Source organism: Syngnathoides biaculeatus, chromosome 16 (genome assembly GCF_019802595.1).
Source record: "Syngnathoides biaculeatus isolate LvHL_M chromosome 16, ASM1980259v1, whole genome shotgun sequence".
Taxonomy (NCBI): Eukaryota; Metazoa; Chordata; class Actinopteri; order Syngnathiformes; family Syngnathidae; genus Syngnathoides; species Syngnathoides biaculeatus.
In genome coordinates this window covers 25,231,607-25,253,744 of record NC_084655.1, presented here as the reverse complement: position 1 = coordinate 25,253,744, position 22,138 = coordinate 25,231,607, and the positions used below count along the sequence as shown (strand labels likewise).

The following is a 22,138-nucleotide window of genomic DNA, read 5'->3' as shown; positions in this document are numbered from 1 at the left end:
GATTTAACAAAGGGGCTGCCCAATGACCTGCGGTGGGTGTATAGAGTCAGCCCACTTGGGTTGGATTCACTTTGTCTGAGGATCTTCATCAAAATGGAGAAATGACACACAAATATCCGAATCTGATAAGGGTTCCGATACTTTTTCCACACTGTAGACCTTACTGTAGGTCTGCAGTTGTGTACGAGTGTGATGGGAGTCCAAACTTTGGATCTTCAGGCTTCACTCCCGGTTCTCGCTTCTTGCTAGGCTCGGAAAGACATTTTATCTCAATGGCCCGGAGACTAATTGTGGTAACCTTCGTCAAGTGTGGAAAAATGATCCAGTCCGGCAATATAACACGAAATCCAAAATGTGAACTGCGGTAAGACGAGGGACGACTTTGAATTTTTATTGGTTAAATACTTTCCGCAGTAGCGCAGGATACAAGGAGGCCGTACCCTCTCCACATTGGCCAGCACTCGGATGTAAAAGTGTACTGGGTGGGATTTGGAACTCGGCCTTTGACTTTTGTCACCCTACAAATCCGGTTAGGATTGTTTTGTGAAGGGTTGAAAAGCGCAAAAATGTCTTTTCCCCTCCCAAATGACTTGAGAATATAAAAAAGAAACTTTTACTTTCTACTTTGCAAACAAGGAGGCCATAAAAGTGGAGCGGACTCAAACCCGGAGCGGTCCGACAGCTGCGCAGCCACCAAACCAACAGGATGGACGAAACCACCCGGTTTCCCATAGTGTGGAGCCTTATGGACTTTGACGGCGTGGTTGCCATGGTCACAGCGAGTAGAGCTTGAACTGCTCCTCCATGTCACCCTCCGTCACCTCACCCAGAGCCTCCGCGTTCTCCCTCAGGAGCAAGAAGATGGCCGCCAACTGCTCCTGTTGCACCCTAGGGAGAACAAATGGATGAAGATGTGTTAAACGGGCAGCTATCAGGTCAGGAAGCGTGTCAAACGGCCTCGGAAACAAAAGTTCATCCCCAAAAGATTTTTGGTGACGCTTCCCATGAAAACTAAAGGATAGAAAAAAAATGCGATTTTTTTTTTTTGCCATGAAGTCAAAATTTGCAATTTTCCCCATTAGACCTGACGAGTCTATGGCATTTCATTTCAAAATCATTCCATTATTTATTTTACATACAACAAAAAGACGACTGACAAACCCGAGCGCAGCTGTCGTTTAGCATCACAATCAAGTTGAAGCCCTCGAAAGTGAGCGATAGAAGGTCGGCGTCCGTCACTAAAACATCCAAAGCCGAGGACCAACGGCCTCAAATCACAATGCAACGTGACACCAGACCCGTGGCGATGCTGGGTACCGCTGAGCCTCAGTGGGAGGGTTCCATTGAACAACTGTGACTACTTGCTGACCTTTGCTCCTGCTCCAATTCCTCCTCGCTCATTAGCATCTCAAACTTGTTGGCTTTCTTTCCGGGCACGAATGTCACTTTGTCATCTTCGGCTGCAGCACCTGCAACCCAAGTGCGACAATTCCTGGTAAGACACTTCGGGCGAGCAAGTGAATCTCTTAATTGAATTACGGCCGGCTAATTCTTTGGCCTGATGGGATGAGCGCAAAGGTTTTCTGGGAACATCCGCAAAACACACACGCTTGCTGCTAAGCTGCGATTAAGCACTCCAAACATCAGCGGCAGATGCTGGCTCCACCCACAAAACACGCACGTCAACTTCCCGGAAGTCACGTGACGTCGTCCAACGCACTTTTTGCCCTTCCCGACCACACAAATCCTCTCGGATATATTTATCGCTGTGGTGCAATTGTGCACTCTGTCCCACGTGTGACCATTCTCACCATAAAGCTCTGGTTGTGGTTCCTGTTCTGCTTGTGGCACAGGGTCATCAGCTGCTCGCTCAGCAACAGGTTTGGGAGTTGCTGGCTTCTCCTGGTAGGATTCGGGAAACTGCGCGAACACAGATTCCTCCCCGGGTCCCAAAAGCCGTTCAGCCGCCACCTGTAAAAACTCTTTAGGTTCCGATTCTGACCGAATAACCGGTTGTAGGTCTGAAACTGGCTTTGAGCGGGACTCTTGTCCTGGAATCAGCTGTGCTACGGTTAATGGTTCAGAAACTAGGACTACAGCTTGCAGTCCTTGTTCAGACATGGGTTCTCGAATTGAAAGTTGTTCCGCTACAGGTTTTATTGTGGACTGGGCAACTTCTTTCACAGCATAACATTTTTCTATGGCAGATTCTCGCTGAGTAACTGTTTCTAAAACTGGTTCTGCTGGTACAAGTGTTTCACGTTGAGGTTCTGGCACAGGAATAGTTTCTTGAAATGGTTTTGGTCCCACAAGTGTTTCATGTACAGGCTCCAGCTGAGGAACGGTTTCTGGAACTGGTTCTGGAGCAACAAGTGTTTCTCGTACAGGTTCTAGCTGAGGACTATTTTCTTGAAGTGGAACTGTTTTTTCCTTTGTGATGGCTTCTGGCTGAGGGGCAGTTTCTGGACCTGAAGTCGATGCTAAAGGAGAGTCCGATTCAGAAAATGGTTCTCTAACAAAGCAGAATTCTTTGACAGGGTCGGGAAAAAGCGATTTTAAAAGAGGGTCTGGAATAGACGCCAATTCTGTAAGAGGTTCTGATCGACAAACTGGTTGAAGAAGATCATCTTCTGGTGCAGAGGCTGCTCTGGTATGAGATTTTGACTTTTGGACAGGTTCTGGATCTACTGTTGAAACTGCTTCTGGTTGTGGGCCAGCCTAAAAATATCAAAGATCAAAGTCAAATCATGTATTTTGACCCTAAGTCATCGTCACAACTCCAAAGTTCGATCAAAGCGTGTCACACAAAGAACCGAGCAGTTGACCATGAGGAAGTAGTGAAAGTTGGGTCTAACGTGTCTCACTCCGACTGCACTTTATAATCGCGTGTCAAATTTGAGGCAAAACCAAACTTTAGCATCCTACCTAAAAAATTGGGAGGCCTCTAGAAATTTTGGGGGGGGTCTTAAGATCCCCCCCCCCCCCCCCCCCCAGAATAAGTCTTACGACACAACTGGTTGGAAGTACGATCGTGTGCCTTGGGGGCCCTAGAACAAGCCTGCCCCCTGCCCCCAGTCCCCTGCTTCCATCCTGTCACTTGCAGATCAGACCCTGGTTGACAAGCTGTCACTGCCTGCTGCTGACACATGACTGCATAACTCCTCGTCGTCCAACGGTGGCCATTTTATTCGGAACACCGGAAGCGCCTCTATCAAGCTTTCTGGCGCCAAATATTTCTTAGCAATACTGGACGACTTGGTCCAGGGTGCCGTTTGCATGAAGGCATTTTAACTTCAAACTGGACTTCTAATTTGTCAAAGTTACATCCAAACACGTACGGCCGATGGAGTTGTCGCAATGCTCTGTGGGAGATTTCGTTCAAGTCAATTAACACTGAACCCTAATTAGAGTGAATAGGTCAGTTGGTTGCACTTTGAACATATGTTACTTGACATGATTGGAACAACAAATCCGTGTAATACATTCAATTGGAAATGAAGGCCAACCTGTCTGGACGAAGGCTCATCGTGTGCGCGGGCCTCCTCCCTCCGGCGGAGGAGGATGGCTGCGGCGGCCAGCAGGATTGCGAGCACGGTGAACACCGCAACGCTCGCGCTCGACTCCAGTTCCGGCGGCTCCATGACGGACGAACCGCTGAATAGTGCGCGTCTCTTTATAGGCTCGCGTCAAGCCGCCGGAAACGCCCCCGACCGCACGCGCCTCTGACAATGACTTTCAAAATAAAGCCGGCAGCGAACTTTTCCTTCTGGAAAGTCCACCCATCGTTGGTGCCACTCATCGTCACGGGGCGGGGAGCGCCTATCCCAGCTAACTTCGGGCAGAGGTGTGGGGTACGCTCTCAGCCGGTTACCGGCCAATCGGAGCTCACATAGAAAACAGGCATCCATGATCGCGAACACTCCTCTTTCACGGCTCTCCTCACTTTGCATTTTAGAACCGGGTTGAAAGGGGCCCGCGGTGGCCTCAAAAACGCCGACACACAATGTGCGAGCCAGGCTGCTTGGGGGTAATATCGGTACAGGTGGTAAAGTTTCTTCTTTGCAGCTTCAGAGCTGCTACTCCTTTGACCTTCCTCCGCCGCGAGCCGCCAGTTCCCTTGTTCGCTAGCCATTGTACGGCTTGACCCCAAGTGTTGAACAGTCGTGACGCGCAATGACACAGTAGTCCATTTATCTCACCTTTATTGATAAAGTAACAAAACACAGCCAACATTCTCCATCATCCTCACGCAGAGAAGCATTCAATGACACAAATCTCATCTGAGCTTTTGTACTCTACAAGTATTATTTCTTGTCTTGTTTCAGCAATTACTTGAGAAAAAAAAAAAAAAGACAAAGACAGGAAAAACACTGATTTGACCATGACAATAAAAGAAATCCCATCACAGTGTTAATGATCAGCAAGATGCAATATGATAAAAAAAAAAAAAAATCTGCAATGCACTGATTTCACAACAGGTGAAGCGTGAAAAAAATGAGGGATTACCGTCGTACACTGGTGTCAAAGTCAAGGCCAGATTTTATGTGGCCAGCGAAGGTCAATCTAGTGTCAACATCCATGAATCTGTTGCAAATTTCTAATTTTCAGATATAATTCAATGATAACGTTGAGCTACGACAAGCCGTTTTTTGTGTGACCAAACATGAATAGTTGAAAAACACGTTACCCTCGATTTCTGATTCCAAAACGAGCTCATAAAATTCATGTGTAATATGATGAGAAGATTCAATATTTTTACGGTTTGACAGTAATAACGGCCCTCTGACGGAAACCCGAACTACAATGTGGCCCGCGACCAAAATGAGTTTTGACAGCCTTGCGTCGTGCGATCCAGGCTAACAACAGGGGTCACACCTTCGTTTGGCTCGGACAGCCGCGCCTGATTGGTCGCCACCTTGTGCTGATGGATGGAGGGTGACGTCACTCTGCGGAATTCCAATCTTACAAAACATTTTATGGATCACCACAAATGGCGTTCGACAAGGCACGTGTGCTAAACATCGCCGCCGCCGTCAGGTCTTTACCATCAAAGAGTTTGGAAAGAGAAAGTTGCCCCCACGCGGCGTCCGTCAGCGCGACGAGCTCCTCTCTTTGCTCAGGCAGTCGTCCTGACCGCAGGCGTCTCCGTTGGCCACCGCGCCACACGTGCGTCTCTTCTTCCTGCGGTGCGACGCCGCGTCGCCTTCCGAACACGACTCGGCCTGAGGGGAACGCGCCGGACGGAAGGCGTCAGTGCTGACCTGGAACCGGGAGTGAGCGACGCGAGCGAGGTGACGTACGTCCGAGTCCGAATCCGACCCGCTGGACGAAGACGAGGACGACGAGTCGCTGGAGCTGTCCGAAGCGATGCCGGTCGCCTCTTGCAGGTCCACGCGGTCGGCCAGCGCCGCCAGGTCGGGTCGCTCCTGCTTCAGGATCCTCGCGCGCACGTAAAACACACGCGACTGTTACCATGACAACCTGTCTACGCAACACACGACTGAGTGTTGAGTCGGATTTCACAATCTCAATTTCGCCCCCCCCCAAAAAAAAAAAAAAAAAATAAATTCTCGGTTATCAATGTGAAGAATATGACGATATATAGCCAATAGAAATAAGCGGCCACAACAAACTGTCCCAATGGATGTGTACCTTAAAGGGGGAAAGGGGGGGGGGGGGTCGTGGCTTAGTGAACAACTTCAGGATCTGAAGTTGGGACAGTTAGTCAACATGTGAGCGTTTGCCAAAACCTCAAAGTTGGCCTGCGTTGTTCCGTGTGCGGCGGCCTTTAAAGGATAACGGCAAACTCGGAGCTCGGCGCACTGGTAACGGTAACGGCACGCCAGCGGTTGAAACATGACGACGGCGACAATAGTGACGACACTATGGTTTCTACTTGATGAGGGACGGTGTGCGATTCTTACCGGTACCACTTTCTGGAGAGTTTGGGACGCCCTCGTACAGTTTTGTGCCACACTATAGGGAAGTTGGTGGTGCTGGCGAAGTTTTGCGTGACGGCGACGGTCGTGTCCAGGTTGAGCACCACGTGCCACCAGCCGCCTGTTAGCGTCACAAACGCAATTTCAGCACAAACGTCGCTTACTCGGTCGGCCTAGCTTGGGTCGAATAGCTGGCGGCGGCCCGAGCGCATCTGGAAGGACTTGCGGGCAGAGGATTGCCATCAAAATTGGAAACAGAGATGCTAGTCTGGTTCCGGAGACACCCTTGAGCAAGGCGTTACGCTCGAGACGTGCCACTTCCATCTGTCATCGTCATAAGCATTTTCATTTACGTAATACTAACGGTAGCTGCGAGTAGCCACGGATCGGCCCATTCTAAGAATAATGAAGCAAATGGATGGATGATTACAATAATGTCGTGTGCGATGTGGTTCTCAGACATTATAGCAGAGTGACTTTGCATTTCATGTTAAGGGTTAAGTCAAAAGTCAAAAATGAAAACCCAAAATGTTTTACAAAACCCCTAACCAGCATTGCAATGCTATCAAAGAGATTAACAAGGATTTTTACAGCACGCTGCCACATCCCACTTTGGTGTAGTAGCACACTGTGCCGAGCGGTCATTCTACACGCCCAAGTTTTTGTTTCAGCAACCGCCAAAGCCGTATTCCGCTTGGCCAACCAGTACCCATCAGCAGGCTCGATAGAGGACTCCTCCTTCTACGTGACGGCATCCCTCAACGTCGGGGGTCCGCCAATGTGTGCACGACGGGCAATGACCAATTTACGGCCACATTACCCTTTCGGGCCCCGTGGGAGCAAGCCCGGCTACCGGGCGCTGGCCGAAGAGCCCCGCCGCCAGGCCCCGGTGACCTTGATCCATTTTTATTTTTCCATCAAAAAAGTTTGAAAGCCGTTCCTTGTCTCGGGTGACCCTAGCAGGGGTGTGAAGCCCTGACAACTTTCCTCCGAGGATCATTGGGACTCACGAACCCCTCCCACCACAATAAGGTGACGACTCCAAGGGCTGTAATAACCGATGCTAATTTTCTATAGTCACTTGATGTGAACGTCATCCTGGCAGAATTTCACGAGCATAATGTCAAACCAAATGTCATTGGCTTTGGTGTTGAACTAAGACAATGTTCGATTGCATTTTGTTTTCTGCCTCAGTTTGACAGTAAACCTCAACTGGGGTTGACAAACAGCTCGAAGCAAGCACTTTTCTTTGGAAAACTGAGGCAGAAAGGGCCAAGGGGATAACATTGAAAAGCGTCTTTGGGCAGCTGTGGCTCAATGATTGAGCTCATCGCCTGCCACCGCGGGGGGTGCTAGTTTCAAGACCCCGACCGGACCGTTCCCAGGACTCACGGCTGCGGTGTCCTTGAGCAAGACACTGATGCCCCGAACCGCTCTCCGGGTGCTTCAGGTTCCCTCTGTCCCGGTGTGTTCCACTAACAAGTGTGTGTGATCGTTGTGATGGGTAAAATGTAGACAACGTTTTTGTTTTTTTTTTTGTCTGTCATATGACAATTGCATCCACAACTTAAACGTTGTGTGTTCCCACTAAGACTTTGACAAAAATTATCAGCGTGATCTTGGTTGGCATTCCACTAACCAGGCACAAAGACAGTCTCTCCGGCTCTCTGCAGGATCTCCAGCGGTCGGAATTCAGCAGGCCAGCCAGGCCGCTGCGTGCGGGGGTAGACCACGTTAAACCAGGTGATGGCCTCATCCTGCTGATTGCCCCCGTCCTCTCGGGTCACCTTGATGAGGTCTCGGGGCGTGTTGGTGGGGAACAAGCACCACCTCTTATGGCCGTGGACCAGGGCATTCCAGGCACTGGTGCCTAGCGGGTCGATGTGGATGCCGGTGCCGGAGCGAGCGGGGCCCATCACAAACCACCTGTTGATTTCAACATAAAGAAAGAAATAAGATAGAACCGCGTGGTGCTGCACCACAGCTGAAAGGTGGTGAAAAGTCACACTGGCCTGTAGGGCGGCCGTCGCTTCTCTCCGGCAAACTGGAAAAGATCGTCGGTGAAGAAGACTGGCACCTGGTAGTCTTGGAGGAGTTTTCTGCGTTTGGCGTGCTCGCCGTAGCTGCTGTCGAAGATGTAAAGTGGGCTGTCGTCGCGGGTGCTCTCCAGGTACTCCACGTAGTACTTCATCTTCATCTTCACCGAGTAGCCATCGTTGTCCTCGCCACATTTGAATTTCTGGTTGCGATATTTGCGTTTCAGGCGCTCCAAAGTCCATTTTTGCCGCGCGGCCCAGGACTCCTGACATCGGAGCAGGACCACTGGCTTGTAGGGCCTCTCGAAGCGCTCGATGAAGTCTTCCGGGCTCAGACGGAGCGCATCCACTCGTTCGACGTTGTCCTGTGTCGAAAAACAGGGGCAAAAGCAGACGGATTACAACTGGACTATCGTACAGTGGTCTCGGTTTGGGGTTTTCAATGATCATTGTATTCATTCGTCGAGTTGCGATTGACTATTTGGTAAGTGGCTTGTGTGACCGGGACGCGTTAGCCGCGGCTAGCTGACTTTAGCTTCCCCCAGCGTGCTACGTTGACGGTTACCTTTACGGAGCTGTGCGACACGTTGAAGGAGTCATAGTAAGCGTGCTTGATCCAGTCTAAAGAGTCTTTCAATTCGGGCCTGGCGCTGCGTTTGGCCTCTTTAATTCTTTTCTTGCTCTTGTGGTTCATTCCTTCCTCCCGTTTAGTCAGCTTCTTAGCAAGCGGCTGTCATTCGCTTCCCAGCGATAGCGAAAGCTAACCGGCTGCGGATTAATTCTTTGATAGGACGTCGAAGCATGTCAAACGTAGCTCCATGTCACCTCTTATGACATTGACGAACAAGTTTGAGACGGCTGCGTGATCAAGCGTGGAGAAGCTAGTTAGCAGCAAGTGAGGTTGAGGCTCCACATTACCAAAATGCCTTCGCAAGCGACGACACCGGGGACTTGCCCCTGAGAGCGCTTAGGAACGTCCATTGGCCAGTTCTGATGCACAGCAGCGTCTTCTATTGGTTCAAATGTCAGATGTCTCCTCCCATAGACAACGACTTTACGCCAGCGCTAGTTAACTACCTGGCTAATCGACGTGACTATATGTCGGCCATGTTAGAAAGGTCGTCGGTGCGACCAAAGGAAATGGATTGATATTGCAACGTTCTAACTTCATTTTATTTTGTTTTATTTTTGACAATGTTCACTTTTTTTGGGTCACCGCCAAGACGTGTGCTGTCAATACACTCGTTCAAAAACGCATACTCCCGGTACTCCCTTGTAACTACGACGTTGCACAACTTGTACGCAACTGTACACAGTTGTAATCCTCAGTCTTTTTGGTTTTCTTGCCGAGCACAGCCATGGAATGCACATAACGGCTCTGAAGTCCCGAGCTGGGCTTCGCCGGAGGCACCCGCCCCAAAATGGGCGCGTCTCCGCGTCGTGTGCGCCAGTTTAGCGGCTGATGTGATTGGTTAACAAGGTTCCTTCCTTTGCAAGCGGAAGAAGATGCGCCAACAGTTACGATGGGTCGACTTCTTTCAATTGCTGTCTGACGTCTCGCCTTCTAGTAGCTCAGAAGGATTCTGCTCCCAAGATTACCGACGGGGATTTGTGGTCACGTATCGCAAGAGGCGATGAGTCGCACGAGAGATGAGATTCCCACAGTAGCTCTCAGAATGTTCACCTTTGAAGAGACCAAGAACGGCAAGAGCGAGGCGCTGAGCGTGGCCATACCTGAGGTACGACAAGGGAGAAAGAAAGAAAGAAAGAAAGACAGACAGACAGAGAGAAAGGGATGTAAAAAGTGTGGAGATGTGAAAGAAAAAGATCACTCAGTCTTCATTGGTTAGGAGAATAAGTTAAGAAGCTAGAAGCTTAGAAGGAGCAATGAAAACGTATAACACATTTGTCCATGTGAGTGATCCAGCAAGGAACGAGTGAGTGTGGTTGCTTGTTGTTGATTTTTATTTATTTATGTATTTATTTTTGCTGAGCTGGCAGGTCTTGGATGCACAATACGGCATGTATGTGTGGCCCAGTGGGGTGGTGTTGGCTCAGTACATCTGGAGCAGAAGAGCAGACATGAAGGACAAGACGGTGCTGGAGGTGAGACTGGCGAGTACGGAGGATGATGACGATGTTGCCGATGACGCGTTTGCTTCCACAGCTGGGCGCCGGTGTCAGTCTTCCGGGCGTGCTGGCGTCCCGCTGCGGCGCCAAGGTCATCCTGTCCGACGACGCCGACTCGCCGGCATGCTTGGAGAACTGCAGACGCAGCTGCGAGGCCAACGGCTTGTGCGATGTGGTCACGCTGCCTCTCACCTGGGGGGAAATCTCCCCCCGCCTGCTCCAGCTTCCACGCCTCCACCTCATCTTGGCGTCTGACGTTTTCTACGAGCCACGAGGTAATGTCGTCCGCTTCGCCTTTCACCTGAAACTTCGTGCTACTCGCATGAACTGCCGATTTGTGTCATGCAGGAAATAGAAACGTCATACTTCCTGTTCAGCACCGTCCACTCGTGTCTCTTAACAATATCTTGCAGATTTTGAGGACATCCTAGTCACTGTTGCGTTTCTCCTACGAAAGAACCCCAATGCTCAGTTTTGGTTGACTTACCAGGAACGAAGGTGCATATGTCTCCTTTTTCTCTTACTAAAACATTCATCATGCTAACGAATTCTCCTCGCAGTCACGAAAGAGATATTTATCAATACGGCACGCTTTATTTCTTCATTTTCAAACATTTCCAACTTTCCTCTGAAACCGTGATGTCCTCTCACTGGTGAGTCGTTTTTACAACGGGCCCACAGGCGACTCATGTGGTCCTGGGGGGGGCTGCCTGGTACCCAGGGGAACCATGTTGGTGACCCCCTGCTCTCTATAGTTCGCTACACAGTATGTTGGGCATTTTGTCGAGCTGTCGCAATGCTTCGTGAGTACGATGTCGGGGCAGCTGTTGTTGTTGTTGTTGTTTTTTAAATGCTAATGGGAGAACTTTTGCAAGGCACTGTGGCAACAGTGATCATCAGTCACACAAAAATCAACATCTCGGGCGGAGGGCAGAGCGATTGAGGGGAACATTTGTGACCGCAGCCGCTGAAATGTGTTTGCGTGTCTCGTAGTGCCGATTGGAGCATCGAGGCGCTGCTGCACAAGTGGAAGCTGGCCTGCGTGGACGTTGACCTGGCAACCTTCAACGGCAACAAATCTGAGCTGGCAGGGTCCAGCCTTCCCGGCAGCCACGCCATTCAAATGATGATCATCACGCGCAAGATGGACACTGATGTGTGACGGGCCAAGTGGAAAAAAAGAAGCGTCAGGTTTATTTTATTGTGAAGAAAAGAGACCGGGTATACCGTATTGATAAAACGTTCTAAGAATGTGAATATCCAAGATTACAGCCAGTGACTAATTTGCTGATTCAGTCAATAGGGGACAAAGACCAAGCGGGCCTAGTACCAGATTTGGGGTGTTCAGCTCTGGAGCTTTGTTGGACATGATGGAGATGACAGGCAAACGCAATTGACCCCTCCGTACAGGGCACTTAACCACGCCCCCTGAAGTGACGTCACGCCACGTGCGCCGATGTAGGACAAACAATTCGTAAAAATGGCAAATACAATACAATACATTCTGAACTGAGACAGACTCCATGCTTCTCATTTCATTCAAATCAACGATATGTTATAGATTCTAAATACAATACATTCTGAACTGAGAGAGACGCCATACTTCTGATTTCATTCAATCATTCACCCGTAGCAATGTTATGCTAGCGGAGAACGTCTCATTCATTTATACGAGATGTGTATTAAAAATCAAATTTAGGGCATATCTTCGTGCAAACACAGTCTGGTTAAGCTTCGGCCGCGAGCCAGCAAGAAATCGATACGTTTGTGCAGTCCGATCATCGCTAAATATCGCTCAACAAAGAATAAGTGTGTCAATCGTTCACACGCAGCAGTGTTATGCTAGCGAAGAACTTCGAATTCATTTATACGAGACGTGTATTAAAAATCAAATTTAAGGCATATCTTCGTGCAAACACAGTCTGGTTAAGCTTCGGCCGCAAGCTAGCAAGAAATCGATACGTTTGTGCGGACGATCATCGCTAAATATCGCTCAACAAAGAATAAGTGTGTCAATCGTTCACACGCAGCAGTGGTATGCTAGCGAAGAACTTTGAATCAAATAATTCAATCAAATATAGGGCATACCTTCGTGCAAACGTGTGTTCCGGTTGATATTAGATGGATTTAGTTGATGATGCGGTCTTCCCTAAAGTTTGATCCATCGAAGGCATTTTTCGTACTGGGTCTTCGGTTTTGGAAAGGGTACGAATGGAACTCCACCAACTGGCCTTTCAGGATACCTGTCGTCACTATTACAAAGTCCGTGACTACACCTCTTAACCATATTTTTTGTTAAATAACCCAAATACGCGATAAAACGCTAACTAAACCTATACTGGACCATGCAATGTTGTCTGAGAAAATGGCGGGAGCAAAAACGGGCTTTGGTTTATGCAGATCTCTGGCCTCTGATTGGTCAGTGACGCGGATTGCGCAATATCCACGGAGGGCTCAATTGTCTGGCATCCTCCGCCGAGTTCATCGACAATGTTGCGTGCCTTCGTTTCTTTCCTCTTTGTGTTCGTTAAGTAAACGTCATGGAGACTTTTTTCGACGCTTATTTAAAGGATGCAGGACAGGTTGAAAGATGAAAATTGATTTTAAAATCACAGTTGATTGTAACATACTGCTGACTGTGGTCATTTCTTTGAATGTTTAGCCAGCAGTTTAATGACAACCTGGCTGACGGGATGAAAACATTTGCAATCCTCACCTTTTTTTTTTTTAAATTCAAATCAACCCACTTCGGGGTCCACGACCACTCGGAGCAATCAACAGAGACTGGAATAGTATTCATTTTTGAGAAAGGAATATTGAGGAAATTTGAAGACCTAGTTATTCAACTTTATTTTGCCTTTAATAGCTTTTGTCACCTTGTAAAATAGTAAACAAAAACCTCATTTATCTGTCCTTGCAGTTGATTGCATATGATATTTCAGTTTTGTTTTTCAAAACGGTTTGTTCAGTTTTGTTTTTGTTCTCCACGCATACCATGTAATGTTAGTATTTATTAACACTGACTGACAGAAATAGAGGGCCCCAAAATCTATATTTTGCTCCCTGCCAGATCCGGATTCATATGGGGTGCCTTTTGGAAAGCTGCTTACGGCAAAAATAACAGCAACATTTTGTCACATTCAGCTTCAAAACGTGTTTAAAACGCTGGTGGGAATTTTCCAGATTCACTTTGTGGCCTATTTACAATCATATTTGTCAAAGTCCTAATTAAAGCCAAATGTTAACCCGGAATCTTAAATCTAAATCCATCCGTTTTTGGTATCGCTCATCTTCGCTGGGGTCGCAAGCGTGCTCGTGCAGACCTTCCAGGGACAGTCTCAACCGGTCGCCGGCCGATCGCAGGGGACGTAGAAGAAATAAACAACCATTCGCACCCACGTTCACACCTACAGGCAATTTAGAGTCTTCAGTAAATCTACCATACGTGTTTTTGTACCCGGGAACAAAAGACGCAGGCACGGGAAGAACACAGGTGAGGCCAGATTTGAACCCACAATCTCAGAACTGTTCTATGAGGCAGACGTGTGTGTTTGTATATATACATACGCGCACACACAGGATGTCCCAAAAAATGTATGGACACTTTTTCAAATAATTGTAAAGTTGATGTTTATTACTCTAATACGTTTCGCCAATGACTGAGGTCACCGGGCTTCCGGTTCTGGCCAGAGAACTGAAGTATCTTCCGAGCCATCCAATGGTGCCGCCAGTTTTCATCTGGTCCCCGCCGGGGGGCGCTATTCTGCAACATGAGCTAAGAAGTCGAAGAGCAAGTGAGGGCGTTTTCCCACAATGCATCTGTGCCTCCAGCATGAATTCGTGTGGAAAGTAAGATGGCGGACCGGCGGCGGCGGAGGAGGCGCGCGTCCCAGGACAGCGATGACGACGACGAGTCCGGTTCCTCTTCGGGGTCGGAGAGCCGCGAATCAGGCTCCCAGTCGAGCAAGGGCCGCGGCGGCAGAGACCTTGAACAGCCAGAGGTCGCTTCCGAGCGGGTTGAGGCCAAGGAGGAAGTGGCCTCCGAGTGTGTGAGTTGTTAGCTGCAGGCTAACGGTAGCATAGCAAACTGCCCGCCAGGCGCCTTCCCGGCCCGGACAAATTTAAGTTGTCTAGAGGATTTTTGTTGGCAACAAAAGGCCCACTTCCATTTCAGCGCTTTAAGTCCAAGTAGGCGCCGTCTTTTTTAATTTGACTTGGAACACGTCAAACGGGTCCCTTTGAGGAAAACCCAGGGCGCAATATTGATATTACGAATTAGTATTTGGTGTTGCCAATATTCATCTGTTCTTCCTACGTGCTGGATTTGACGTCATGCTCGTCGTGCGTGACTTCACTCTCCGTTTACTCTTGCTGCCGTTCAACTTGACAGACCTGGGTGATGTCCTTATGAAGTTCTGAATATATGATATGGCTCAATGGAATCAGTCCGCATGGGCCAGAGGCTACAATCAGTCCACAGCCACACTAGGCGTGTCTTAACGATGGAAGTAAATGAATGAGTGATGCGCTCGTTTGAGGCAGCAACTCGGAGTCAAATTGGTGTGTTTGGTCAGCGGCTGTACTTCTGTATGGACCTTTCCGACTGGCGAGCTTCAGCTACGCCCCCCCTTAGCTGCAGTTGCCATGCCCCACAATCTTCCAAAATGGCGACTGAACATAACAGGTTTGGACTGGATTCTCTATCGTGTATTCCAGATAATATTGGGGTATGTTTTTTGCCAAACCTGTCCAAGAGAGTTCCACAGAGAGGTCTCAACTATTTCACGCAAGATCTATGTATATGGAATTAAGATTTTGGACGGAGCAGGACGCATTGTCAGAGTTACAGCGAAATGTTATCCATCGATGCAAAAAGGTTTGACGCCTCACAAACTTTATACTTTGAAATCCAACGGGATAAACTAGTGGAATCGTACAGCGCATGTAAAGCAGGGTGAGTACGTTTTACTTAGAAAGATCACGAGTAATATCATTGTAGTCTTTAGAAGTGAGTGGGTGTCTTCATTTGACTTGGCCTTTTATGGAACCCAGTGCCCTGTCTTATAAAGCCGATCCGATACAAATAGGGAAATAAACATTTCTCGCACATTTACCCATCACTAACCCAACTTTTCAGCATAAAACATGATGCACTTTTTCAGCAGGTCACAAAGTGAAAGTTGTTCTCCTGCACTGATAATAATTCAATCAAACTCAAAAAAGTTACTTCTCCCTCACTTACGTTAGAACATACATCCTTGTGTTTGTTGATATTGTCCACACTTAGTTGTACGCGCGCTCTTCCGCGAGCCTTAAACCATCGTAGACACTTCCTCAACTGTGTTGTAGGCTTTGGGAAATGAATCGAGCGGGCCCCTTGTAACCCAAGTAGGATATCTTTCATGGGAATTGCACGTTCCCCAAGCGCACCTGAGGACCATTTTCTTCGTAACATGAACTTTTCCAAGCGCACGCGACCGATTAACCAGCATTGCTTGTGGGACAACATGGCGACAAGAGGGGCGGGTAAAGCCAGGGGTTAAGACGGTGCGGCTATCTGATTGGTTATTATTGTACGAGTGATTGACAGGTCGGAAAGGTCCGTTGAGATGAGCCGGCGCTGTGACCGCTGCTCTGCCCTGCTCGGTTGCCGGAAAGACTGTGCTTATATTGTCCGTGATACCCCGTACCTTGTTCAGCATCTGGTCTCAAGTATGATGTTTAATAAGTTGTTTCTTTAGTGAAAGTTTGCTTGTTTCCTCTTTTGCAGGAGAGTGAAGATGGAGTAGGGGAAGGTAAGATTCCATTAGTTGCGCTCCACGTCCCGACTTTGTCCCAGTCTCACGCTTGACCCGATTCACGTGTGTCTTGGCACACTGCAGCTGTCCTCTCGGACTACGACAGCGCAGATCCCGAGGAAAACGCCTCTCGCTCGGAGGTAACGGTGCTCTCTCATGGCGAGCGGGACTGCGTCTACTCGGTCTACGGAAACCTTTTACTTCCTCTTTGTTGTAGGGAGGAGAGGAAGAGGATGCGGACGGATTCAGCGATGAAGAAGGTCCGACAGCGGCCGGCCAGTCCAAACATCCTGATCCGGCCCAACCGGTTCGAGCGGAGGCTGATGAAGATGGGGAAGAACGGAATAAAGAGAAGGATTTGGAGGAAAAAGGAAAGTCGGCAGGAGAGCGACAGAGCGGTGACGGTCAGGTTAGAGACGTGCTCGCTTCGAGGCCAGCGGGAACGGCGCCGCTTGTGTTTTTAATCTTCACGTAAACCTCGAGATCCGGTGAAATCGATGCTTCAGGGTGTTTCCACGTTCGGCCTAAATTGCCACGTAATCTGGAAAGCCGCGATCTGAATTTGACGGTACGGTAACTGTGACCAAAAATGGTATTGTACTCCTTTTACTGTTCTGAAATGTATTGCTGTGGTACCTTGAGATGAGCGGCGATGATGATCTCAAAATGCGCTCCTCCATTAAAATGAATCGAAATGAAGCTGTTCCAGGCCCCAACAAACAAAATGTTTTTGACAAAAAATACAAGTAGCAGTCTATTGTAACTGAGTCATAAACACATAATAGGAGAATGTGAAATCTGACGAAAATTGTCACCCGAAGTTCAGAATTGAACTTAAAGTGAATTTGCGTGCCTTGAAATGCTCGACGTCGCGCTCTCCCGAAGAAAGGCTGCGCGTCTCGTTAGTGGTTTCACTAGTGCACTGAGCTACAGACTTTGAAAATCTCTACCAAAGATATAAACCGCAATTGATGCCAGAAGAATTGTGAGAGTGGAAGTTATTTGTCAGCCAGCCGGCAACCCAGTATTTCGCGTTGCGACAGCAGAAACTGAAATGATTCGTGCGCTTTTGGTCTGTGCAGAGGTCGTAGACTTGTTGCGCCTTTACAACACAGCTTTAGCTTTACGAGCTCACTCCGAGTCACCCGCAGGAGTCCACCGGAAACCCGGAAACCAAAGCGGGAGGACAGTCCGGGCAGCAGCTGGACGACGACGAGGACCGCAAAAACCCGGCTTACATCCCTCGTAAGGGTCTCTTTTTCGAGCACGACGTCAGAGGCCACGCCCAGGAGGAGGAAAGGTATCGTCGTCTTTGTCTGTGCGTTTGATCCGAGATCGGCGTTTCACCGCCTTGCGTCGGTCCAGGCCCAAAGGCAGAAACAGGAAGCTGTGGAAGGACGAAGGGCGCTGGGAGCACGACAAGTTCCGCGAGGAAGAGCAAGCGCCCAAGAGCCGTGAGGAGCTCATTGCCAGCTACGGTTATGACATCCGGAACGGCGAGCGGACCTTTGCCCATCGGCGGCCTCGGTGAGCGATGCATTTTCACAACTTTGATACATAATTTTCTTCTTCTTGCCAATGGTCAGCATGGACAAATTGGTCAGCACTCGTGGTTCACATCAAGACGTTTCCCTGTTCAATCGCGACCGGCTTGGACAGCTCAGCACGTGCACGTTTCTGTGTGGACTTGTTACATGTATGTTGGTGGTGGAATAGCGGACCAAGCAAGGGGATTCGTTCATTTCCATATAATAATTTTAAAAAATCATACGCTTTACAACAGCCAACATAAGTGGAATATTCATTGTTGTTTCGTGCGTGGCAAGAAGGCAATGCAATTACGGACCGAGTCAACACTGCCAAAGACGTGACAAAGGGGTAACTTTGCTCCTAGCTTCCAATTCACACGTTTTGACTTGAAGGACAATTTGCCTGAGAGGAGCTACTTACCTTTGCATTATCTGTAAATATAAAAAGATTTCTTTTGAAGTGGAAGCAATTTCACGCTCAGGGGAAAACGTGTTTCCGAGGTTGTTTGGTCTCAGGAAAAATAATCAAAAATCCCAGAAGGGAAGGAAAAGGTAACGGATTGATTTCGATTCGATTTTTGCGGAGGAAAATAATGGCAGATTTTATTTGCGGGCCACATCTTGCTGCGCTTCTACAAAGTGGTGCTAAGGAATGTTTGTGTGTCTGCACAGGTCGTCTGCATCTCCCAACAGGGAGCAGCGGTGGCAGGAGGGCGGGGAGCGAGCGGTGCGCTCTTGGCAGAGCAGTCGAGGAGGAGGAGGAGGAGGAGGAGGGTTTTTTGGCCGAGGCGGTCCTCCCCACCGTGCTTCTCCCGGTTCTGTCCCACTCGGGTCAAGCCAGCGCGGTAACGCTACCCGTGGCCGACCATCCCACCTCCCGGTGCAACCCCAGTTCGGAGGCGGTGACGCCCACGCTCCTCTTCTTCATCCGCGAGAAAGAGCGGGTGGTAAAGGCCCGCCTGTGCCGGCGGCCGCCAGCAGGGGATGCCGTAGCGGGGCCGGGAGGGCTGCGGACGACCCGCCGCTCGGCAAAGATGGCGAAGACTGCCGCTCGCCGAGTACCCAAACCCCGTCGGTTCAGCAGGTGGCGTATCGCAGCAAGTCCCCTACGCAACAGCCCCAAGAAAAGCGAGGGGGTGCCGCTCAACCCCCCCATACGTCAGCAGCCACCCGGGAGGCCTCGCCACCCGCCGAACGGCCCGTCGAACGAAAGTCGTACTCGCTGGCCCGCAGAAGTCGCTCTCGGCCGGCTGAGTTGGGCGGCAAACAGACGTCGGTGGAGGAGGTGGCGGGGGTGAAGAACACAGTGGGGGGCGGCGCTTTGACTGAGCTGGACCAGGACGTGGCCCGACTAAGTCTGGTGTCTGGACAGACCTGGAACCAGAATCCTGCTTCCTACGTACACTCGCAGATCAGAAGTGAGTTGTCACAAACTTATTTTACAGCCATCTATCCGTTTTCTGAGCCGCTTATCCTCACAAAGGTTGCGGGAGCCCATCCCAGCCGTCATCAGGCAGGAGGCAGGGCGGGGTAAGCCCCGAACCGGTCGCCAACCGACCGGAGGCCACGTGGAGACAGTCAAGAGTTGCACTCGCAATCACACCGTCGGGGCAATTTCGTGTCTCCGATGAACGCGAGCACGTTTTGGGGATGCGTGAGGAAAGCCGCACAGGCACGGGGAGAACGTGCAAACTCCACACAGGCGGGGCCGGGATATGAACCTTGGCGTTCAGAATGTTTTTGGAAGTCTCTAGATGACATGCAAGGGCTCTTTTTGACCTCACTGAGCATTCTGCATTGTGCTCTTGCAGGCGTCTTTACTCAGCGTCCAAAGTAACAGTGCTGAACTTTCGAGGCCGTGGGTGTACCTGTGGACTGATGAAGATCATCAAGACCTTGAGAAATGCTTTTGTAACTTTTGCGTGCTTGATGTCGTCGTAGGTGGCAGACGTCAGGCAGTCGTTCGTGATTGGAGCCCCCCCCACCTCCAATCCGGCCTTATTGATTGGACTCTCTGTTGACTAACACCTGACTCTGATTAGCTCTTGGAACCATCGTAGCCGCAAGGAGGAGTCTTTTCAAAATATTATATGAAAAGAACCATATTTACATCCTATTTTCACTGGAAAAGGGCACACCGACTTTCTGGGTCCTCTATGTAAGCCTTTCTCAAACTTCTCGTCCACAGGCTTGAGAGGCGGCTTGTCCATCCCGTCCGGCCCGCCTCCGTTCTCAGGTTTGGACGAGATGTCGGGCGGCGCCAATCGCGCCAAGCGTTACTCCTCCCAGCGCCAAAGAGGCGTGGCCGAGGCGGCCCCCCTGCACATCGGCGTCATGGAGGGACACTACTTTGAACCCAGTTAGGAATCCGACTTCTTCTTCTTCTTCTTCTTCTCCTTCTCTCAAGTCACTGACGAGAAGGATCTCTTGTGTTTGCATTTGGCAGTGACGTTCCAGGGAGCGATTTACACGCACGGTGACGCACCCGCCCCCGTCGCGCCTCAGGGCATGCTGGTCCAGCCCGAGATGCACATCCCCCATCCTGGTCAGTTTGTGGTTGAAATGTATTGAAAGGGCTGCAAACTGTTTTTGTTTTTAATCATTGTGATGCTTTTTGCGTATGTCTCCGGCCGCCTCCAGGACTGCATCCGCACCAGTCGGGAGGCCCCATAGCAAACCCCGGCCTCTACGGAGGCCCGCCTGTATCTCTGCCGCCAGGGCAACCGCAACAACTATTGCCACCGCCTTTCTACCCTCCGCCGGGGGTCATGACCTTCCCTTACCCGGCCATGTACCCGAGCCCTCAGGTAGGCCCCGAATCGTCGGCTCGAAACGTCGTCGTCGTCTTATCGCCCGATGCGCCGCTGCTTCCTTTGTTTAGGGTCAATCGCAGGTGACGTACGGGGGCGTGACCTATTATGACACGATGCAGCAGCAGGCTCAGCCCAAACCTTCGCCGCCCCGCCGCACGTCCCAACCCGTTACCGTCAAGCCCCCTCCTCCCGATGTGCCCTTTGCCTCGGAGTGACCCGTTCCCGCGCTCCGCTCTTCCCTGGCGCACTCTGGCAGGTGTGTTTGAGTTAGCCCCTGGAAGCTCAAGTTAGTCTGTGTTAGCGCAGGGGAGCTAATGATGTCATTATTATTTGATTTTTTTTTTTTTTTTTTTTTTTTTTCTTATCTCTGTGGTGAAGAGCATTCATGCCTTCTGTTTTTGGATCATCAGCTTTTGGAATGATTTTCTCCATTCAATCTTTTTCAAAAATGCAACATTGAAGAAAAAGGTTCCTATCCCGTTACTGAGACAAAGTGTTTGGCTTGTCCCGGGTTCTACTTTCTACATTCCGATACTACGACATAGGGTTAGGTTCACGATCAAATTCCCAAATGAAGGGATTTCACACAGCTTGAACGATTTCATTTAGTTCTCACATTCCACATCATCTCAAGTGAACGTTCACATTTTATGGGTGGCATTTTCCACAAATTGCTTTCCGCGCCTTGACTTTTTTTTTTTTTTTTGTGCCGGCAGGTTCCGGCGTGGAGCTTCGATCCAACACGGAGGAGCGGGTCACGTGACTTTCTGCGCTGGATTCCTTCTTCCAGCTCAGGGTGGGTCCTAACGGCGGTGGCGCGCTAGCCAAAATGTGTGTGATGGCGGGCGGCGTGGCTTTCTGTGAGGTCACGTGACTGTGCCTGCTACCTTTGCTCCCGTGGCGGTCAGGGCAAGAAAGGTATGGACAAAACACTTAGAAGATTCTGGTCCACTTAAGTTTGTGGCTATGAGGAAAGAAAAGGCAGGATCAAAAATGTAGTCTTTTGTTTTTGTCTCTTGATCACAGGAAGGATCTAAAAGTTGTACACTTTGGTTTAGAGCAGTTGCCACTGTAGTTTGTGTTCATTTTTTTAAATTCCCTTTCCGGGCCATTTTCTATGTTGTATTTTGTGTTGAAGCGGTGAGATGTGACCCCAATAAAAACCTTTCAGCTTGTTCTCACTTCTGCGACGGTCTGTCTGCTAGCTTCAAGCTTATAAAAGCCAAAATAAAAGTCCACCTTCAAGACTCAAATTCTTTTTTTTTTTCTTTTTTTTTTTTTTTTTTAAATCTCTTTGTTTCATTTTGGCACATCATGAAGCGTATATCTGTCGTTTGAAAGCGTCAAACTCGGTAGGCGGGACGAGCGCTGAATCAAAGCTACAGCGGGGCCGTCGCAGCAAACGCGTTCAATTCCCGGACCGCGCAACTGTCGGTGAATACATTGGCGAATATTTTTCAAGGACCTTCTGATTGTCCTCCTTGAAAGTCCAAACTGCACAGCAATTTCACTTTGCACACATTCTTCCGTCAGAGAGGGTGGAAATGGCTCCAAAGACCTTTTTAAATCCCTCCGCTTTGCACGGCGGCAAGATATTCCTGCATCTGCGCCCTCAGAATTTTGACCGAACCGTTTAGAAAGCCCAATCCTGTTTGAAATCCCTCATTTCAATTCCTAAAACTCTCATTAAACACTAAACCGTGCTTTGAAACCCCAAAATTCTCATCAAACCCTAACTTCAAACTCACCCAGCCTAGCCAAGCCTAAAAGTAGTGGTGATACAGGACCCGCCGAGGCCACGGAGCGTGGGCGTTTTGAGGCACGATTTGGGAAGCGCTACAGAAATAGGTTGGATGTTTGAAAGCAGAGACAAACCCGTCAGGCTCCGAAGTT

At 49.4% G+C, this 22,138-nt stretch overlaps 4 protein-coding genes across 8 annotated transcripts; 2 read left to right on the top strand and 2 right to left on the bottom strand.

Annotated features, from left to right (window-relative positions):
- Window positions 1-599: 599 nt before the first annotated feature.
- Window positions 600-3,691, bottom strand: si:ch73-366l1.5 (FILIA-N KH-like domain-containing protein). Its single transcript, XM_061845722.1, has 4 exons — window positions 3,507-3,691; window positions 1,812-2,718; window positions 1,370-1,469; window positions 600-888 (listed from the first exon to the last, which is right to left on the bottom strand). Exons 1-4 carry the CDS (start codon window positions 3,639-3,641, stop codon window positions 774-776), a joined length of 1,257 nt encoding a protein of 418 aa, XP_061701706.1. The 5' UTR covers window positions 3,642-3,691; the 3' UTR covers window positions 600-773.
- Window positions 3,692-4,184: 493 nt separating this feature from the next.
- Window positions 4,185-8,919, bottom strand: jmjd6 (jumonji domain containing 6, arginine demethylase and lysine hydroxylase). 3 transcript variants are annotated; one of them, XM_061846666.1, is made up of 7 exons: window positions 8,541-8,919; window positions 7,952-8,340; window positions 7,579-7,865; window positions 5,925-6,060; window positions 5,301-5,439; window positions 5,046-5,222; window positions 4,185-4,921 (listed from the first exon to the last, which is right to left on the bottom strand). In XM_061846666.1, exons 1-6 carry the CDS (start codon window positions 8,667-8,669, stop codon window positions 5,091-5,093), a joined length of 1,212 nt encoding a protein of 403 aa, XP_061702650.1. In that variant the 5' UTR covers window positions 8,670-8,919; the 3' UTR covers window positions 4,185-4,921; window positions 5,046-5,090. The 3 variants fall into 3 exon arrangements, with proteins under 3 accessions (XP_061702650.1, XP_061702649.1, XP_061702648.1); XM_061846665.1 differs by having other exon boundaries at window positions 4,185-4,961; window positions 8,541-8,918; XM_061846664.1 differs by having other exon boundaries at window positions 4,185-5,222.
- Window positions 8,920-9,095: 176 nt separating this feature from the next.
- Window positions 9,096-13,350, top strand: mettl23 (methyltransferase 23, arginine). 2 transcript variants are annotated; one of them, XM_061846667.1, is made up of 5 exons: window positions 9,096-9,714; window positions 9,977-10,081; window positions 10,143-10,380; window positions 10,519-10,603; window positions 11,099-13,350. In XM_061846667.1, the coding sequence occupies exons 1-5, from the start codon at window positions 9,610-9,612 to the stop codon at window positions 11,265-11,267; spliced, it is 702 nt and encodes a 233-aa protein (XP_061702651.1). In that variant the 5' UTR covers window positions 9,096-9,609; the 3' UTR covers window positions 11,268-13,350. The 2 variants fall into 2 exon arrangements, with proteins under 2 accessions (XP_061702651.1, XP_061702652.1); XM_061846668.1 differs by having other exon boundaries at window positions 9,572-9,889.
- A 559-nt stretch (window positions 13,351-13,909) lies between these two features.
- Window positions 13,910-21,426, top strand: casc3 (casc3 exon junction complex subunit). Of its 2 annotated transcripts, XM_061845864.1 has the most exons (12): window positions 13,916-14,154; window positions 15,876-15,900; window positions 15,988-16,043; window positions 16,121-16,312; window positions 17,055-17,203; window positions 17,269-17,430; window positions 18,105-18,850; window positions 19,621-19,791; window positions 19,879-19,977; window positions 20,073-20,239; window positions 20,314-20,501; window positions 20,962-21,426. In XM_061845864.1, the coding sequence occupies exons 1-11, from the start codon at window positions 13,960-13,962 to the stop codon at window positions 20,458-20,460; spliced, it is 2,109 nt and encodes a 702-aa protein (XP_061701848.1). In that variant the 5' UTR covers window positions 13,916-13,959; the 3' UTR covers window positions 20,461-20,501; window positions 20,962-21,426. The 2 variants fall into 2 exon arrangements, with proteins under 2 accessions (XP_061701849.1, XP_061701848.1); XM_061845865.1 differs by lacking the exons at window positions 19,621-19,791; window positions 19,879-19,977; window positions 20,073-20,239; window positions 20,314-20,501; window positions 20,962-21,426 and adding an exon at window positions 18,916-19,367 and having other exon boundaries at window positions 13,910-14,154.
- The last annotated feature ends 712 nt before the right edge of the window (window positions 21,427-22,138 follow it).

Excerpts from the sequence above, each read along its gene's own strand:
- casc3 (XM_061845864.1), top strand. The coding sequence starts at position 13,960 with ATGGCGGACCGGCGGCGGCGGAGGAGGCGCGCGTCCCAGGACAGCGAT. Across the intron at positions 14,155-15,875 it reads AGGAAGTGGCCTCCGAGTGT|GAGAGTGAAGATGGAGTAGG; the intron begins GTGAGTTGTTAG and ends CCTCTTTTGCAG. Across the intron at positions 15,901-15,987 it reads TGAAGATGGAGTAGGGGAAG|CTGTCCTCTCGGACTACGAC; the intron begins GTAAGATTCCAT and ends GGCACACTGCAG.
- jmjd6 (XM_061846664.1), bottom strand. The coding sequence starts at position 8,669 with ATGAACCACAAGAGCAAGAAAAGAATTAAAGAGGCCAAACGCAGCGCC. Across the intron at positions 7,866-7,951 it reads AAGCGACGGCCGCCCTACAG|GTGGTTTGTGATGGGCCCCG; the intron begins GCCAGTGTGACT and ends TGAAATCAACAG. Across the intron at positions 6,061-7,578 it reads AGAGACTGTCTTTGTGCCTG|GCGGCTGGTGGCACGTGGTG; the intron begins GTTAGTGGAATG and ends TGACGCTAACAG.
- mettl23 (XM_061846667.1), top strand. The coding sequence starts at position 9,610 with ATGAGTCGCACGAGAGATGAGATTCCCACAGTAGCTCTCAGAATGTTC. Across the intron at positions 10,082-10,142 it reads AGGACAAGACGGTGCTGGAG|CTGGGCGCCGGTGTCAGTCT; the intron begins GTGAGACTGGCG and ends TTGCTTCCACAG. Across the intron at positions 10,604-11,098 it reads TTGACTTACCAGGAACGAAG|TGCCGATTGGAGCATCGAGG; the intron begins GTGCATATGTCT and ends CGTGTCTCGTAG.
- si:ch73-366l1.5 (XM_061845722.1), bottom strand. The coding sequence starts at position 3,641 with ATGGAGCCGCCGGAACTGGAGTCGAGCGCGAGCGTTGCGGTGTTCACC. Across the intron at positions 1,470-1,811 it reads ACCACAACCAGAGCTTTATG|GTGCTGCAGCCGAAGATGAC; the intron begins GTGAGAATGGTC and ends CTTGGGTTGCAG. Across the intron at positions 889-1,369 it reads GAATTGGAGCAGGAGCAAAG|GGTGCAACAGGAGCAGTTGG; the intron begins GTCAGCAAGTAG and ends TGTTCTCCCTAG.